Here is a 15,498-nt window from a genome sequence, read left to right as displayed (position 1 = left end):
TTGGGATGCCTGCGTCTCATATGGGAGTGCTTGGTTTAAGTCTCAAGATCCTTTACTTATTTTTTGTTTTGTTTGTTTATTTGAAAGAGTTACAGAGAGAGAGGGAGACACACACACACACACACACACACACGTGCACAGAGAGAGAGATCTTCCATCCGCTAGTTCACTCCCCAGATGACCAAGAGCCAGGAGCTTCTTCCAGATCTCCTATGTGGGTGGCAGGGGCCCAAACACTTGGGCCATCCTATGCTGCTTTCCTAGGCACATTAGCATGGAGTGGGATTGGAAGTGGAGCCCGTATGGGGAGCTGGCATTGCAGGCAGCAGTTTTACTTGCCACACCACAATGCTGGCCCTATCTCTTCTGCTTCTTTTTTTTCTCTTTAAAGATTTATTTATTTATTTATTTGAGAAGTAGAGTTATAGACAGTGAGAAGGAGAGACAGAGAGAAAGGTCTTCTGTCTGCTGGTTCACTCTCCAAATGGCTGCAATGGCCAGAGCTGTGTCAGTCTGAAGCCAGGAGCTTCTTCCGGGTCTCCCACGTGGGTGCAGGGGCCCAAGGACTTGGGCCATCTTCTACTGCTTTCCCAGGCCATAGCAGAGAGCTGGATGGGAAGAGGAGCAGCCGGGATGAGAACCGGTGCCCATATGGGATGCCAGCGCTGCAGGCAGAGGATTAACCTACTGTGCCACAGCGCTGGCCCCCTTTTCTGCTTCTGATTCAGTTTCCTGCTACTGTACATTTTGGGAGAGAATAGATGTTGGCTCAAGTACTTGGGTTCCTGGCTTCAGCCTGGCCCAGCCTTGGCTGTTGCAGCCATTTGAAGAGTGAACCTGTAAATGGAAGATCTCTCTCTTACTCTGTCTCTCCCCCTCTCTGTCTGTAATTCTGACTTTCAAATAAATGAAAAAAACCTTTTAAAAATGTCCCACAAATTCTGCCTCACAGTGAGGCTAGTGGTCAGTATAAACTGAGTGCCACCTACATGCCAGCCACTCCGAGTTGCATATATGGAAAGGAGTAAACATTGATCTCTTCCCTCAGGAACACTTGTGATAGTGTTGGTGTTGTGGCGTAGCAGCTAAAGCAACCACCTGCAATGCTGGCATCCCAAATGGGTGCTGGTTTGTATCCTGGCTGTTTGATTTCTGATCCAACTCTGCTAATGCACAGGGATTGCATTGGAAGATGCCCCAAGTGCTTGGGCCCCTGCACCCACATGAGAGACCTGGATGAAGCTCCAGGCTTCAGCCTTGCCCAGCCCCAGCCATCGAGGCCACTGTGGGTGAACCAGCAGGTGGAAAATCTCTCTCTGTCCCTCTTTGTGATTCTGCCTTTCAAATAAATAAATCTTAAAGAAAGAATCTTGTGACAGGCAGAGGAGCCAAACTGCATTCTTATGGAAAACAGAAGAGGAGTCACCTGATCAATAATGGGCACAAATGATGTATGTTGAACTAAGAGGAAGGAAGAGCAATTCATTCTGTCTTGGCGAAGGTCAGGAGAAAGGAACAGATGATCTTTGGGATTAGCTTTTACTGTATTTTAAAAATTTTATATATTTGAAAGGCAGAGAGGAAGAGAGATCTTCCCATCCACTGGTTTACTCCCCAGATGCCCACAACAGTGAGGGGGCTGGGCCAGGCTGAAGCCATGAGTTAGGAACACAATCCAGGTGGCAGAGACTCAAGTACTTGAGCCATCACCTGCAGCCTCCTAAGATGCGCCTTAGCAACAGACTGGAATCAAGGGGTGCCAGGACCCAAACCAGGCACTCTGATATGGGATGCGGTTCCCAAGTGGTGTCGTAACCACTGTTTTGAATGCCTACCTCTGAGCTCACCTTTGAAATAGGAGTTTGGGAGGAGAGTGGTGAGTCCTGGACTAAGACTTTAGCAAGAGTTCTGTTTCAGAAGACATAGACAGGTCAGAAGGGGTTTCTCAACTCCCATCAGCTGGAGCAGAATCTGTTATGGGGAGCTGAACACCCGAGTTCAATCTGGGAGTAGGTCCAGGGTGGCAGACCACCCTGTGGCCGAGAGTGAGCTGAGAGCTTGAGGCCTGTCAGGAGAGCTTTGTGGACGATGAGGAACTTGAGGTCCTCCCTGCCTGTTTTCCCAGGATGATCTGAGGGATCAGGTCCGGAAGCTGGAACAGCATCTGACCGAAGCTGAGGCTGACAAGAGCCAGCTCCATGCAGAGCTGCAGGACCTGCAGCAACAGCTGACCCAGAACCTGGAAGGTGAGACACTGCAGGTGGGCAGGAGGGCAGAGCATGGGTGGCGTGCCTGGAAGGGGCAGGGACAGGCCTGGCAGCCCCTCTTTATTGTCTATCTACATGAGGAGATGCATCTAGAGGCATCTCCATAGGGTAGGAGCCCCTTGGCCTATTTCTGTGCTTCAGTTGGCCTTTGAGGGGCAACCCAGAAGGATCTAGAAGAAGGGATTTGGTGAACCGAGAGCAGGTGCTGGGCTGGGCTTCAGTTTTCTGTCTCTGCAGGAGATAAAAACCACTGGGAGACTCAAGGCCAGGACTAGGAGAACACAATACAATTCTGTGACTTTGTCATTTGTGTGCATTATTTATTTTTATATTCTATTGCATGTCTTCAAAATTAGCCTTTGATGGCAGAAGACTATTTAGGAGAAAACAAAGAGAGGGAATCCAGGGAGACCTTGTCCACAATACAGCCAAGGGCTGGAAGGGGAGATGGCCATTTGGAGAGGAGAGGAGAGGGAAGGATCCTGAGACCCAAGGCTCTTCTGGAGAGGAAGACAGTTTAGGTAGTGGGTCTGGCCTTTCTGGGAGTCCTTGTGGAGTGCTCCCCGGAAACCACACAAATAGAGCTGAGTTCCACTGCATGTTGCAGAAATGGGGACAGGGTTGGGGGAAGCCAACCTGCAGAGCCACCAGGTCTCTAAGAACCTTTGCAACTGCGGAATAGCAGGGACCTCCAGTGTCAGCTAGCTCAACCCTTTATGGGATCCAAGGGTGAAGAGGATCTCTCTGTGATCAGGATAGATAAAGAACTGTTAGGATGACTAACAGCAGGGCTGGGGCTGGCAGCCCATAGACATGAATGCAGAGCAGCAGGGAGCCTGGACACACAGGAGCAGCTGGCAGGTGGGGGATACCTCCAGGAGGCTGGATGTAATTCTCTCCTTCTTAGCTTCTTCCCTTTGATTCGCTTCTCTGTCCTCCATCTGCCTCTGTATGCCTCTTTTCCCCACCCCCAACCATGAGCCTTTTGCCCCTCCCTTTCTCTCCCAAGAAAAATCCAAGTGGGAAGGAAAACAGAACTCCATGGAATCTGAGCTGAAGGAACTGCACGAAACTGTGGCTTCCTTACAGGGTCACCTAAGGCAAGCAGAGCTGCAGAGAATGGAAGCCCAGGTAAGGTGGCACTAGTTTTGGGGGAAGATTGCCCCAAGGGTAGTCCCTTGGAGCCCAAGGCCCACTTCAGCTTATGATCATGGGCCAACTTCCTTTAGCAAGTCTTTTGATTCTTCTGGCTTTCCCCCTGTTCTTCAGAGTCATTGTTAAGGTCCCAATCATTCCTCCTCCAATTATTCTCTTGAATTGAGATTGAGGTTTTTGTCCCTTATCCTTAAGGCGCAGAATATGGGGTGCCTCATTTGTGCCAGTCTCCCCTGGGAGGTAGTGGGGAGATGCCACTCCACACTTACCCCACCGCTCAAATCCTTGTCTTTGCTGGTGCCAGAGAATGAGGAAGAGAAAGGCCAGCATTGGAGTGACTGTTAGGAAGTGTAGACTAAGTTGGTTTTGCATCTTGTTTTCCAGGGTGAGCGAGAGTTACTTCAGGTAGCCAAGGAGAACCTGACAGCCCGCGTGGAACAGCTGCAGGCATCTGTTGCAGAAGCCAGGGCTCAGGCGAGCGCAGCTGGCATCCTAGAAGAACACCTGCGGACGGTGCGCTCGGCGCTGAAACGGAAAAATGAGGAGGTGGAGAGTGAGCGTGAGAGAGCCCAGGCCCTCCAGGAGCAGGGTGAGCTGAAGGTGGCCCAAGGCAAGGCTCTGCAGGAGAACTTGGCTCTGCTGACCCAGACTCTATCTGAGAAAGAAGGGCAGGTGGAGACTTTGCAAGGAGAAATCCTGGAACTGGAGAAGCAACGGGAAATGCAGAAGGCTGCCTTAGAGCTGCTGTCCCTGGACCTGAAGAAGAGGAACCAAGAGGTGGATCTGCAACAGGAACAGATTCAGGAGCTGGAGCAGTGTAGGTCTGTTTTGGAGCATCTGCCCATGGCGGTTCAGGAGCGAGAGCAGCAGCTGGCTGTGCAGAGGGAGCAGATCAGAGAGCTCGAGAAGGATCGGGAGACCCAGAGGAGCCTCTTGGAGCATCAGCTTCTGGACCTGGAGAAGAAGGCCCAGGTGATTGAGTCCCAGAGAGGGCAGATTCAGGATCTGAGAAAGCAGCTGGCTACTCTGGAATGCCTGGCCCTGGAACTGGAAGAAAGCCACCACAGGGTGGAGTGCCAGCACAAGGTGATCGAGGAGCTGGAGGGCCAGAGGGAAATGCAGAGGGCGGCTCTGACCCAGCTCACGCTGGACTTGGAGGAAAGGAGCCAGGAGCTGCAGGCACAAAGCAGCCAGATCCATGAGCTGGAGAGCCACAGCACCCTTCTGGCGAGAGAGCTGCAGGAGAGGGAGCAGGAAGTGAAGTCCCAGCACGAACAGGTCAAGGAGCTGCAGAGGCAGAATGAGCACCTGGCTCAGGACCTTGAGAGGAGGGGACAGGAGCTGGTGCTGCAGAAGGAGAGGATTCAGGTTCTAGAAGATCAGAGGACACTGCAGACCAAGCTCTTGGAGGAGGACCTGGAACAGATCAAGCTGTCCTTGAGAGAGCGAGGCCGGGAGCTGGCCTCTCAGAGGCAGCTGATGCAGGAGCAGGCGGAGGAGGGCAAGGGCCCGGGGAAAGCACAGCGTGGCAGCCTCGAGCACCTGAAGCTGATCCTGCGTGATAAGGAGAAGGAAGCCGAGTGCCAGCAGGAGCAGATCCAGGACCTGCAGGAGCGCAGGCGCCAGCTGGAGCAGCAGCTGCAGGGCCTGCACAGGAAGGTGGCCGAGAGCAGCCTGCTCCTGACCCAGCGAGAGCAGGAGATACTGGTCTTGCAGCGGCACCTACAGGAAGCCAGGGAGCAGCGGGAGCTGAAAGAGCAGTCGTTCCAGAGTCAGCTGGAAGAGGCCCAGAGAGCTGTGACCCAGAGGGACCAGGAACTGGAGGCCCTGCAGCGTGAGCGGCGGCAGGCTCAGGGCCAGGAGGAGAGTGTGAAGGAGAAGGCCAGCGAACTCCAGGGGGCTCTGGAGCAGGCCCATATAGCTCTGCAGGAGTGCCAGGGAGAGCTGGAGGAACACAAGGAGCAGGTGCGGCGGCTCCAGGAAGAGCTGTCAGCGGAGGGCCGGCGGGGGCAGGCCCTGGAGGAGGTGTTGGGAGACCTGAGGGTGGAGTCTCGGGAGCAGGAGAAGGCTCTGCTGACCCTCCAGCAGCAGTGTGCCGAGCGCACACAGGAGCACGACGCAGAGGCCAGGGCCCTGCAGGACAAGTGGCTAGAAGCAGAGGCCATGCTTAAGGAACGGGACCAGGAGCTGGAAGCTCTGCGGACAGAAAACCGGTTCTCCCGGCTTCAGGAGGAGGCTGCCTGGGGCCAGGTCGAGGCACTGCAGGAGGCCCTCAGCAGGGCCCAGGCTGTGCTGCAGGAAAAAGAGCGGCATCTCCTGGAGCAGACAGAATTGAGTCACAGTCTAGAGGCCAGCACCGCCACCTTGCAGGCCACCCTGAACACCTGCCAGACACACGCCCGGCAGCTGGAGGAGGCCCTGAGGACGCGTGAAGGTGAGATCCAGGACCAGGGCCTGCGACACCGGGAGGACATGCAGCAGCTCCAGCAGGCCCTTGCCCGGAGGGACGAAGAGCTGAGGCTTCAGAAGGAGCAAGGGCAGCTGCTGGAGAAGCTTCTGGCCCAGAGGGACCAAGAGGACGTGCTCCAAGAGAGGCAGAATCCGGGGCAGCAAAGAGAAGAGGAAGAGAGGATGGGCCTCCGTGAGAGTCTAAGGGAGCTGCAGTTGACTCTAGCCCAGAAGGAAGAGGAACTCAGGGAGCTGAGGGAGGCCCAGCAAAGGAAGAATCCCGAGGCCTTACCCCAGAGCCACAAAGCTTCCTCAGTGGAGGAACCAGCTCTGAACTCAGAATCTTTCGGGCCCAAACTGCAGCGAGACTTAGAACGCCTACAGGTAGCCTTGAGGCAGACAGAGGCCAGGGAGATTGAATGGAGGGAGAAGGCCCAGGACTTGGCGCTATCCCTGGCCCAGAGCAAGGCCAGTGTCAACAGTCTGCAGGAGGTAGCCTTGTTCCTACAAGCCTCAGTCCTGGAGCGGGAATCAGAGCAGCAGAGACTGTTGGTGAGTCACTCTCTGGGCAGTGAGGGCCAGGGAAAAGAGCCCCGTCTGGCTGAGCTCAGGGGCTCCCTGCCACCCTGAACCTTGTGACCCCTCGAGGGTATGAGAAAGCTGGGATCACGAGTACTTCCATGTGGGCCTCAGACTCCGGTGCAGCCCCCAGAGGGATGCTCAGGGCACAAGACACCCACAGTCCCTACCCTCCTGGAGCTTACAGTCAAGTGGGTAAGCAGCTGTAGAGCAGAGTGCCACACCGAACAGGAGAAATTCAGTGTGCTCCAAGCATGCTGGTCAGACTCCCAACCTTCCCTGATAAAAGATAAGATCTGGTTGCAAGCATTCGGCCTAGTGTTTCAGATGTTTGCATACCACAAAGAAGTTCCAGGTTTGATTACCGGCTCTGGCTCCCAATTCCAGTGTCCCCAGGGCTGGGGAGGCAGTAAGTGATGGTTCAAGTGGTTAGGACCCTGCCACTCATGGAAGACCTGGATTTTGTTCCTAGCTCCCTGCTTCAGCCCAGCCACACAGGCATTTGGGGAATGCGCCAGTGGATGGGAGCTCTATCCCTCTCTGTTTCAGAAAAACAAGATTAGATCTGAAGGAACCAGTAAGAAACTGGCCAGGCACAGGTCGGGGACAGGAGAGGAGGAGAGAGCATCTGTGCAGGTCAGTCAGGGTACTGGCACATTGAAGGGGAGTTGCAGGAGAGGAGAAGAGAGAGCAGGGCCCAGCATTCAGGGCTTGTAAGTCTTGCTGAGGGGTGAGTAACTGGTGGGAAGCAGGTGAAGTGTGAGGCGCAGGGGAGTGACATGATCAGAGAGATCTCTCAGGCTGCCATGTGGAGTAACAGCCGATCTGGGAGACCAATGAGGAGGCTGTAATAGAAGTCCAGGAACGAGATGGTGAGCTAGGAATGTGTACACACAGACAGACATAAGAGGATCCTAGGACTCTGGCCTTTGATTGGCTAAGAAGTGGGAGGAGTAAAGAAAAGGATGAAAGAAATCAAAGACAGCACTAAAGATTTCTGCTCACTGATGAAGAAAAGCAGGTTGGAGGACAAGAAGTGGAATGATGAGTTCGGTTTGGAAGGTCAGGCACCGTGTCTTAGTCATCTTTGTACCCCCCAAACAGAGCACAAGGCCTGGATACAGGCAGTGGCTGCAGGACACAGAGAAGCATTGTCTCCTTTGCCAAGAGAAAACCAGTCCATTTTTTTCTGGAGAAATTAACTCCACCTCCTGATCCCTTGGCTGAGCCCCAGAGAACATCTGCCCCCAACCCCTGCCCCATCTCAGACAGCCTCCCAGGAACCCACTGTGTGGAAACACAAAACTCTGTTAAAAGGCAACATATAGAGGAGTTACAGTTAAAAACTTGGGAGTCCACTTCCTGGATTTCAAATACAGTTCCCTAGGTGAATGGCCGTGCGACCTGGGGAAGTGCCTTTCCTTCTTTGTCCCTTGGAATTTTTTAGAATAAAGTAGGGAAGCCCAGTGCTGTGGCTTAGCGGGTTAAGCCACTGTCTGGAGCGCCAGCATCTGATATGGGCACCAGTTTGAGTCCCAGCTTTTCCACTTCCAATCCAGCTCCCTGCTAATGTGCCTGGGAAAGCAGTGGAAGATGGCCCAAGTGCTTGGGCAGCTGCCACCCATGTAGGAGACCCAGATGAAGCTCCTGGCTTCGGCCTGGCCCAGCCCTGGCCAAGCAGATGGAAGATCTCTCTCATTCCCTCTCTCTCTGATTCTGACTTTCAAATAAACAAATATGACTTTTAAAGATTTATTTTATTTATTTGAAAGAGTTACAGAGAGAAGTAGAGACAGAGAGTGAGGTCTTCCATTAGCTGGTTCACTCCCCAGAAGGCTGCAATTGCCGGAGCTGTGCTGATCCGGGAGCCAGGAACCTCCTCCAGGTCTCCCACGTGGATACAGGGGCCCAAGGACTTGGGCTATCTTCAACTGCTTTCCCAGGCCATAGCAGAGAGCTGGATCAGAAGAGGAGCAGCTGGGACTAGAACCAGCGCCCATATGGAATGCCACTGCTTCAGGCCAGGGCTATAACCTGCTGCACCACAGCGCCAGCCCCACAAATATATTTTTTAAAGATTTATTATTTATTTTATTTGAAAGACGGAGTTACAGAGAGGCAGAGAGAGAGAGGACTTCCATCAGCTGGTTCACTCCCCAGATGGCCGCAATGGTCAGAGATGCACCAATCTGAAGCTAGGAGCCAGGAGCTTCTTCCAGGTCTCCCACATGGGTGCAGAGACCCAAGGACTTGGACTGTCTTTTAGTGCTTTCCTAGGCCAGAGCAATCTGGGAAGTGGAGCAGCCAGCACTTGAACTGGCATCTATATAGGATGCTGGCACTGCAGGTGGTGGCTTTACCTGCTGTGCCACAGCACCAGCCCCACAAATAAATATTTTTTTAAAATAAATAAATAAAATAGGAAATGATAGTGTGAAATGGGCTGATACTTGTAAAGTGTTTAGGAAGGAAGCTCTCAGTAAGTGGAACTCTTTTCCTACTTCCAGGGCCATTCTTTTTTTTTTTTTTTTTTTTTTTAAGATTTATTTATTTATTTGAAAGAGTAACACAGAGAGAGAAGGAGAGGCAGAGAGAGAGAGAGAGGGCTTCCATCCACTGGTTCACTCCCCAATTGACCACAACAGGCGGAGCTGTGCTGATCTCAAAGCCAGGAGCCAGGAGCATTTTCCCAGTATCCCACATGGGTGCAGGGGCCCAAGCACTTGGGCCATCTTCTACTGCTTTCCCAGGCCATAGCAGAAAGCCGGATCGGAAAAGGAGCAGCCGGGACTCATATGGGATGCCGGCACTGCAGGCAGCGGCTTTACCCACTATACGCCACAGCGCCGGCCCCTCCAGGGCCATTCTTACAAACACACAGCAGTAAGACGTGCAGCTGAGCAGGAAGACCTTCCTGCCTGTGGTCTTAGATCTCTAAGCAGATTGCACACAGTAATGTAACTCGGGTCAGAGTTACTTCATCTACTCCCCACCTCCAAACTCAAGGACATCTTTCAGATGCAACCCATCATCCTGCAGGTCCTTTTTTTATTTTAAGCATTTTTCCTGCCAGGCACTGCTACTCTCACTTTGTTCCAAAACTACCCCGGAAAGTAGGAACTGTTACCATCCTCATTTTATAATTGAGGAATGGCAGTTGAGAGGTTGCGTAACTCATCCAAAGTCAGCCCACTGGTCAGTGCAGACCTGGAAGTAGATCCACGCAGTCTGCCTGCAGGGCTCAGACTCTCACCACCAAGCTCTCCCTCTTCCCCAGACGATCTCCACCCAGCGGCCAGCACTCGTCTTCTCTCATCTGCCTCCTCTTGGCCAACGCCGATAATGAAATAGAGGATGCCTTGGAAGTACCTGACATTAGAGTCCCCACGTTTGAGGGGTCATTCGGCATTTTATAAATGAGGAAATGGTTTGGAGAGAGCTCCTGTGTCCTTGCTCGTTCCACAGTGTGGTTGCTTAGCTTTAAGGGGGATTTCTGCTCCTAGCTGTGTGTCCTAGGGTCAACCCCTCTGCTCCTTTGCTTTATCGATGAAAATGAGAGTTCTAGACTAGAATCACTCATAGTCTCCAGGAAAAGTAAGACTCTCACCTGCTGAGAAAACCAAGCTGGTTTTTATGAGGTTGGTGGGAGGTGGAGGGTGGGTCTGTATCTGAGGTTGCCACAGTGTGATTTTGTTCTATATTTCAATACCACAGGAGGAGCTGGAATTTACCAGACAGACTCTGGAGAAGGAGCGGCTGCAAAGCCCAGCCTCAACCCTCAGAGCAGAGCGGGGACCCAGGGAAGAGCAGGGTGGACAGCCTGGAGAGGTGAGCTGGGGATCTGGGGGTGCCAGTGGCCCAGGAGGAAACTCCTGGCCAGGGGTGTTCCCTTCCCTTGTGAATTGAGTCCCTGAAGCCCAGACTTGCCAGATTGGTCCCCTTGCCCTCCATCTGTTCCCCTGCCTGTCTAAGGGGCTGCCCATGTGAGCCGGTCCCACCCCACCCCCCAGGTCTCAAGAGCAGAGACAGAGTGTGGTGCTGGAGTGGAGGAGAAGGAGCTGTGGAAACAAAGGCTTGAGCACCTGCAGCAGGCCGTGGCTCAGCTGGAGATTGACCGGGGCAGGCTACAGCGCCACAACATGCAGCTGCGAACCACCTTGGAGCAGGTGCGTAACTCCCTGTCTTCAGCCCTTCCTCTGGAGCCTGTGGGCATCTCCACGTCTCTGCAGCCCACAGAGCAGGGCTCAGTAAACTATAGCCTGCAGGCCAAATCCGTCCCGCTGCTGCTCTCTGAAAACCACGTTTTCCTGGAGCACAGCCATTTACTGTGGCAGCTGTTTGTCTGCTAGAGCAGTGGAAATGAATTGCTGTGCCAGCGCTGAATGGCCCACAAAGTCGAATGCGCACCACGAGGAAGCTTGCTGACCTTTGCTCCAGGGGCCCAAGGGGCTGACCCCCTCCTTCCATCTGAGAGCGCCTCTCGGGGCTGTCCCAGCAGGGGCTTTCCTCTGCCTAGGAGTCCCCCTGGTTGCTGTCCCTTTATACTCAGCCCCACACACACACTGACCCACTCGAGAGCCTAGCCCTGATTTCTCCCCCAATATCTTGGCAGGTGGAGCGTGAGCGGAGAAAGCTGAAGAAGGATTCCATGCGCCTGTCCCGGGCAGGGGCCCAGGAGCTCAGCCAAAGCCTGGATTCATCACCCACACAGCAGGTCTACCTCTCTGCCTCTATTGCAACCTTGAGAGGGCCCAACCCCAGCCACTGGAAACTCAGCCCTCCGCATTGCTTATCCCAGACCACACCTGCATGGGAGACGTGCTTCAGCCAATCCAGAGAGGCCTCTGGCTGGGTTCTGCCCCACCTGGCGCTGCTCAGTCTGTCCCTGCCCTGAGAAGGGGACGCAATGTCAGTGGGTGGGGTGGAATCAAGGCTGTAGCCTGCATCCTGAGGAACCCCGATCTGTTACTCTCAGACCCCAACCTCTGGGAGCAGGGCTCACGGGGCTTCTGGTCAGAATTCCTGGCACATGGGTGATGTGTGGTGCTTGCCAGCCCCACGTGCCTAGGAGCTTGATTGCTCCTTGCTCTACTGAGTTTACAAGATTAGGATCCATGGTGTTGCCTGGGGCCAGAGCCCCTTTTTGACATAAGGGTTTGGGGAAGACCCCCCCACCTTCCCCGGCCAACACTCTTTTAGCTGAGCTGCATTCGTTCGCTAGACTGGTGAACGGTGGTGGTGCATGAGGTGGTGAACTGGTGAAGCCTGGTGGGGCGTGAGGGGCTCGAGGCTGAGCCCCTTCCTTTGAGCTCTGTGCTTCCCGGGGTGGGCACCTGTCAGGTGATTTCTCTGCACCCTCAGCTCATAGCCCAGGGCCAGCACAAAGCAGACATGTGGTGTGCTTCCGCTTGATAAAAAAGTACCCCAAAGAAATAGATGGCATCCGGGTCTTTTGGATGTCTGGTGTCAGGTCTCCATGGGTGTTGCCTGTTATGCTGGTGTGAGCCCTTCAGGGTGGAGGTTCAGGCACTTCCTGGTCCCTGCCAACATCCCAGGACTGTGGGGAGGTAGCTGAAGGCCCACGGAAACTCAGCGGGAGAGTTTGTTCCAACATAGGTGGTGTTGTCTCCCTAGGATGGACGAGGGGAACAGAAGGGCTCCGCACAGGCCAAGCACATGGCTGAACTGCAGAAAGAGGTATGTTCTGGAAGGCTCCGTGTTCGAAAGCCTCTTCCCCTCCCTCGAACTCAGGCGGTGAGACTGTAGGGTCAGCTGTGTCCCTGGACCTTTGTGCCTGCAGCAGGGAGAGGGGAGGTAGTTCCTGCCTTCCAGTAAGCAGCAGGTTCCACTCCAGCTCTCATTGGCCTGGACAGGGAATGAGGAAGAAAGCATGATGCAGGCCCCTAACCTCCAGATTCATACCGAGGAAGGGGAAGGCTGAGAAGCAGACCAGAGATCTGCCAGCCGCACGCTGGTGGCAGGATGGAGCCTGGCACCAGTGCAGGATCTGGCCTTATAGCCAGGGTCAAGCTCAGGGAGACCGTATCAAGTGCCTTGCCTTGTAGGCCTCTTAGACCTAAAGTTTCACTCCCTCTTTCAAGGCCCAGGAATGATAGGTGTGGCATTTTGATTTCTGAGCCTGTTTCAGAAACCAGTAGTCACTCCTGGCAGAGCCTGACTCTGTGTGTTGCTAGACCTAAGCTAGTACTTTGAATTCTGTTAAACTTAAACAGAGCAGGCAAGGCCTTATCTATCTCTAGTGAGGCCCTTTGGGTATAGAATTTAAGGAGACATTCATTGTTGTTTTTTTTTTTAATTCTTTTAGACAATGTTTTTTAAAAGATTTATTTATTTGAAAGGCAGAGTGACAGAGACGGAGATCTTCATCCACTGGTTCACTCACTTCATCTAGGTAGCTTATGCCAGGAGCCTGTAACTCCACTGGCATCTCCCATTTGGGTGACAGGGGCCATCATCCCCTGCCTTCCCAGGTACATTAGCAGGTCCTGGCATTCTGGATATGGGATGCCAGCATTGCAGGCAGTGGCTTAACCCGCTGCACCACAATGCTGTCCTGAATCACTCACTCTGGACCCAGAGTGCCTCCTTAAATTTTGTACCCTAAGCACCTTGTGCCACCCTCTAATCCTGGATGCCAGTAGCTGAGATTCCAATAGCTTTACCTCCTGTTGTCTCAGTTTCACCGTGGAAGGATTGGTTAGTGATTCTAAACCTTGGCTGCACATTAGACATTCCAGGGGAGCTTTGGAAAAAGTATTGGTACTCGGGCCTCACCCCCAGTCTAGTTAAGTCAGAATATATTTTAAAACCTTCCAAAGGGGGGCGAGCATTTGGTCAGCAGTTCAGATGCTACTTGGAACGCTCACATTGCCCATCAGAATGCCAAGGTTCAAGTCCAGGCTCTGCTTCTGATTCTGCCTTCCTCATAATGCGTACCCCGGGCCCTGGGAGGCAGCAGGGGATAGCTCAAGTGTGTGATTCCCTGCTACCCATGTGGGAGACCCAGATTGCGTTTCAGGCTCTAAGTTTTGGCCTGGTCCTGGATATTGCAGGTGTTTGGGGAGTAAACTGACAGATGGAAGTTTTTGTTTTGTTTTGTTTTTAAGATTTATTTATTTGAGAGGCAGAATTACAGAGAGAGAGAGGTCTTCCTTCTGCTGGTTCACTCCCCAAATGATCACAACAGAGCTGGGCTGATCTGAAGCCAGGAGCTTCTTCCCGGTATCCCACAGGGATGCAGGGGCCAAGCACTTGGACCACCCTCCGCCACTTTCCCAGGCCATAGCAGAGAACTGGATCAGAAGTGGAGCAGCTGGCACTCAGACCAGTGCCCATATGGGATGCTGGCGCCATAGACAGCTTAACTTGTGCCACAGTGCCAGCCCTGGGAATTCTGTCTACCTGTGTATTTCTCTCCCGCTCTCTTTCTCTATCAAATAAATTTTATTAAAAATGCCATACCTACAAGAGCCACAGAAGCACAGAGCAGAATGGTGGGAGAGCTTCAGGGCCCTCCACTGCTCTCCCTCTTGGTTTTCCTGCCCCCAGGTAGCCCTGCTGCGAGCCCAGCTGGCCTTGGAGCGGAAGCAGAAGCAGGACTACATCGCACGCTCAGTGCAGACCAGCCGTGAACTCGCAGACCTGCACCACAGCCTCTCCCACTCGCTCCTTGCAGTGGCCCAAGCCCCTGAGGCCACTGTCCTAGAGGCCGAGACCCGCAAGTTGGATGAGTCCCTGACTCAAAGTCTGACGTCCCCAGGGCCAGTCCTGCTCCACCGTAGCCCCAGCCCCAGCACTACCCAAACCACCCCCAGGTAGCAGCCCCAGCCAGGGTAGGATACAGACCAGCACAGTGCACATGGACAACACAGACAACTGCAGGGGAGTCCTGGTCCCTCTGCATGGCGGCAGGTTTGCCAAAAGAATTGTCTGGCTCTGTTAACCCACCTGGATGCCCCAGATCAGCCACCCAGGAGGAGAAGAAACCAGCAAGATCGGGGAGCACTCCAGCCCGCATAGGAATGAAGCAAATTTTGTTTGCCTGCCAGGCCACGGAATCACCCAGAAGAGTGCCTTGCCCTGGTCGAGGGGCGTTACTGCCTCTCGTCTAGAGTTTATTTTCCCAGCACTTCCCCTCCCTCACCTTCCCTGTCAACAATAAACCTGGGGTCTTTGTGTTAATTTGCTACTGCGGTGTCCACTGTGTGGCTGGGTGGCCGCAGCGCATCAGCGTTGCAAGGTAACACTTGCTGAAGATCCCTCTTGGGTGTCAGGGATCTGCTGTGAGCCGTGCACTCTGACTGGGGAAGGTTGCAGAAGACACAGACGAGGTGGCCCCTGTCCCCAGCGCCTGCCTTCAGTCCAGCTGGTAAGACCTGGCTGACGTGAGTCAGACACACCTGTGGGTGCTGCCTAGCAGTGCTGTAGAATGCAGGGGCTGCCCCTGCAGGCTGGGAGGAGTTGGGGGCATTGCTGGGCACACGGGGGAGGAGCCCGGTCCGCCTGTGACGGGCCTGTAGTTCTAACGCATGGGCAGTGAGGAACCATCAAGTGTTCTTGTCCTGAAGCAAGTCCTGGGGCCTCACAAACACTGAGTTGGCCTCTGGCTGATGGAGTCTGTGGAGCTCAGCTCTGACCTCTTCCACCTACTCTGCACGAACGCTCTTGAGTGTCCCTTCCTGGGCGTAGCCATGGAACTGGCTGGTCCCCTGCCGTCAGGCCAGTCAGCAGGACGGACAGTGGCAGAACTTGTCACTATGGACGTGCTCTGGACAACTCAGCTCACACGTTTCAGACCTATCGTTGACAACTTCCTCAAAGCCTAAAGGCAATTTTGCTTGAGAGGCAGGGCAGCATTTGGCTTAGTGGTTAAGATGCCAGTTAGAACACTTGTGTCCCCACGTTGGAGTGCCTGGGTTGATTTCTGGCTCAAGTGAGGAGATTCCTGCCACCACATTTGAGACCTGGGTTGTGTTCCGGGCTCTCTGCTCCTGGCTCTCTGCTCCTGGCTCCAGCTTGACCAGTCCTG

At 53.8% G+C, this 15,498-nt stretch overlaps 1 protein-coding gene across 24 annotated transcripts in view; it reads left to right on the top strand.

Moving 5' to 3' along the window:
* The window catches only part of CEP250 (centrosomal protein 250), a 54,976-nt gene extending 40,325 nt beyond the window's left edge, over window positions 1-14,651 (top strand). For all 24 annotated transcript variants that reach the window (XM_070051900.2, XM_017341656.4, XM_008256053.5 and 21 more), the window contains 8 exons: window positions 2,126-2,246; window positions 3,277-3,398; window positions 3,807-6,422; window positions 10,164-10,277; window positions 10,460-10,615; window positions 11,062-11,163; window positions 12,084-12,146; window positions 14,019-14,651. In XM_070051900.2, the coding sequence (XP_069908001.2) occupies window positions 2,126-2,246; window positions 3,277-3,398; window positions 3,807-6,422; window positions 10,164-10,277; window positions 10,460-10,615; window positions 11,062-11,163; window positions 12,084-12,146; window positions 14,019-14,288 (3,564 nt within the window). In that variant the 3' untranslated portion in view covers window positions 14,289-14,651. The remainder of the gene's footprint in view (window positions 1-2,125; window positions 2,247-3,276; window positions 3,399-3,806; window positions 6,423-10,163; window positions 10,278-10,459; window positions 10,616-11,061; window positions 11,164-12,083; window positions 12,147-14,018) is intronic.
* The last annotated feature ends 847 nt before the right edge of the window (window positions 14,652-15,498 follow it).

Source organism: Oryctolagus cuniculus, chromosome 11, assembly GCF_051225735.1.
Source record: "Oryctolagus cuniculus isolate XC-2025 breed Fujian yellow rabbit chromosome 11, ASM5122573v1, whole genome shotgun sequence".
NCBI lineage: Eukaryota > Metazoa > Chordata > Mammalia > Lagomorpha > Leporidae > Oryctolagus > Oryctolagus cuniculus.
Note: the sequence above shows the minus strand (reverse complement) of the source record. Positions and strands in the feature narration are given on the sequence as shown.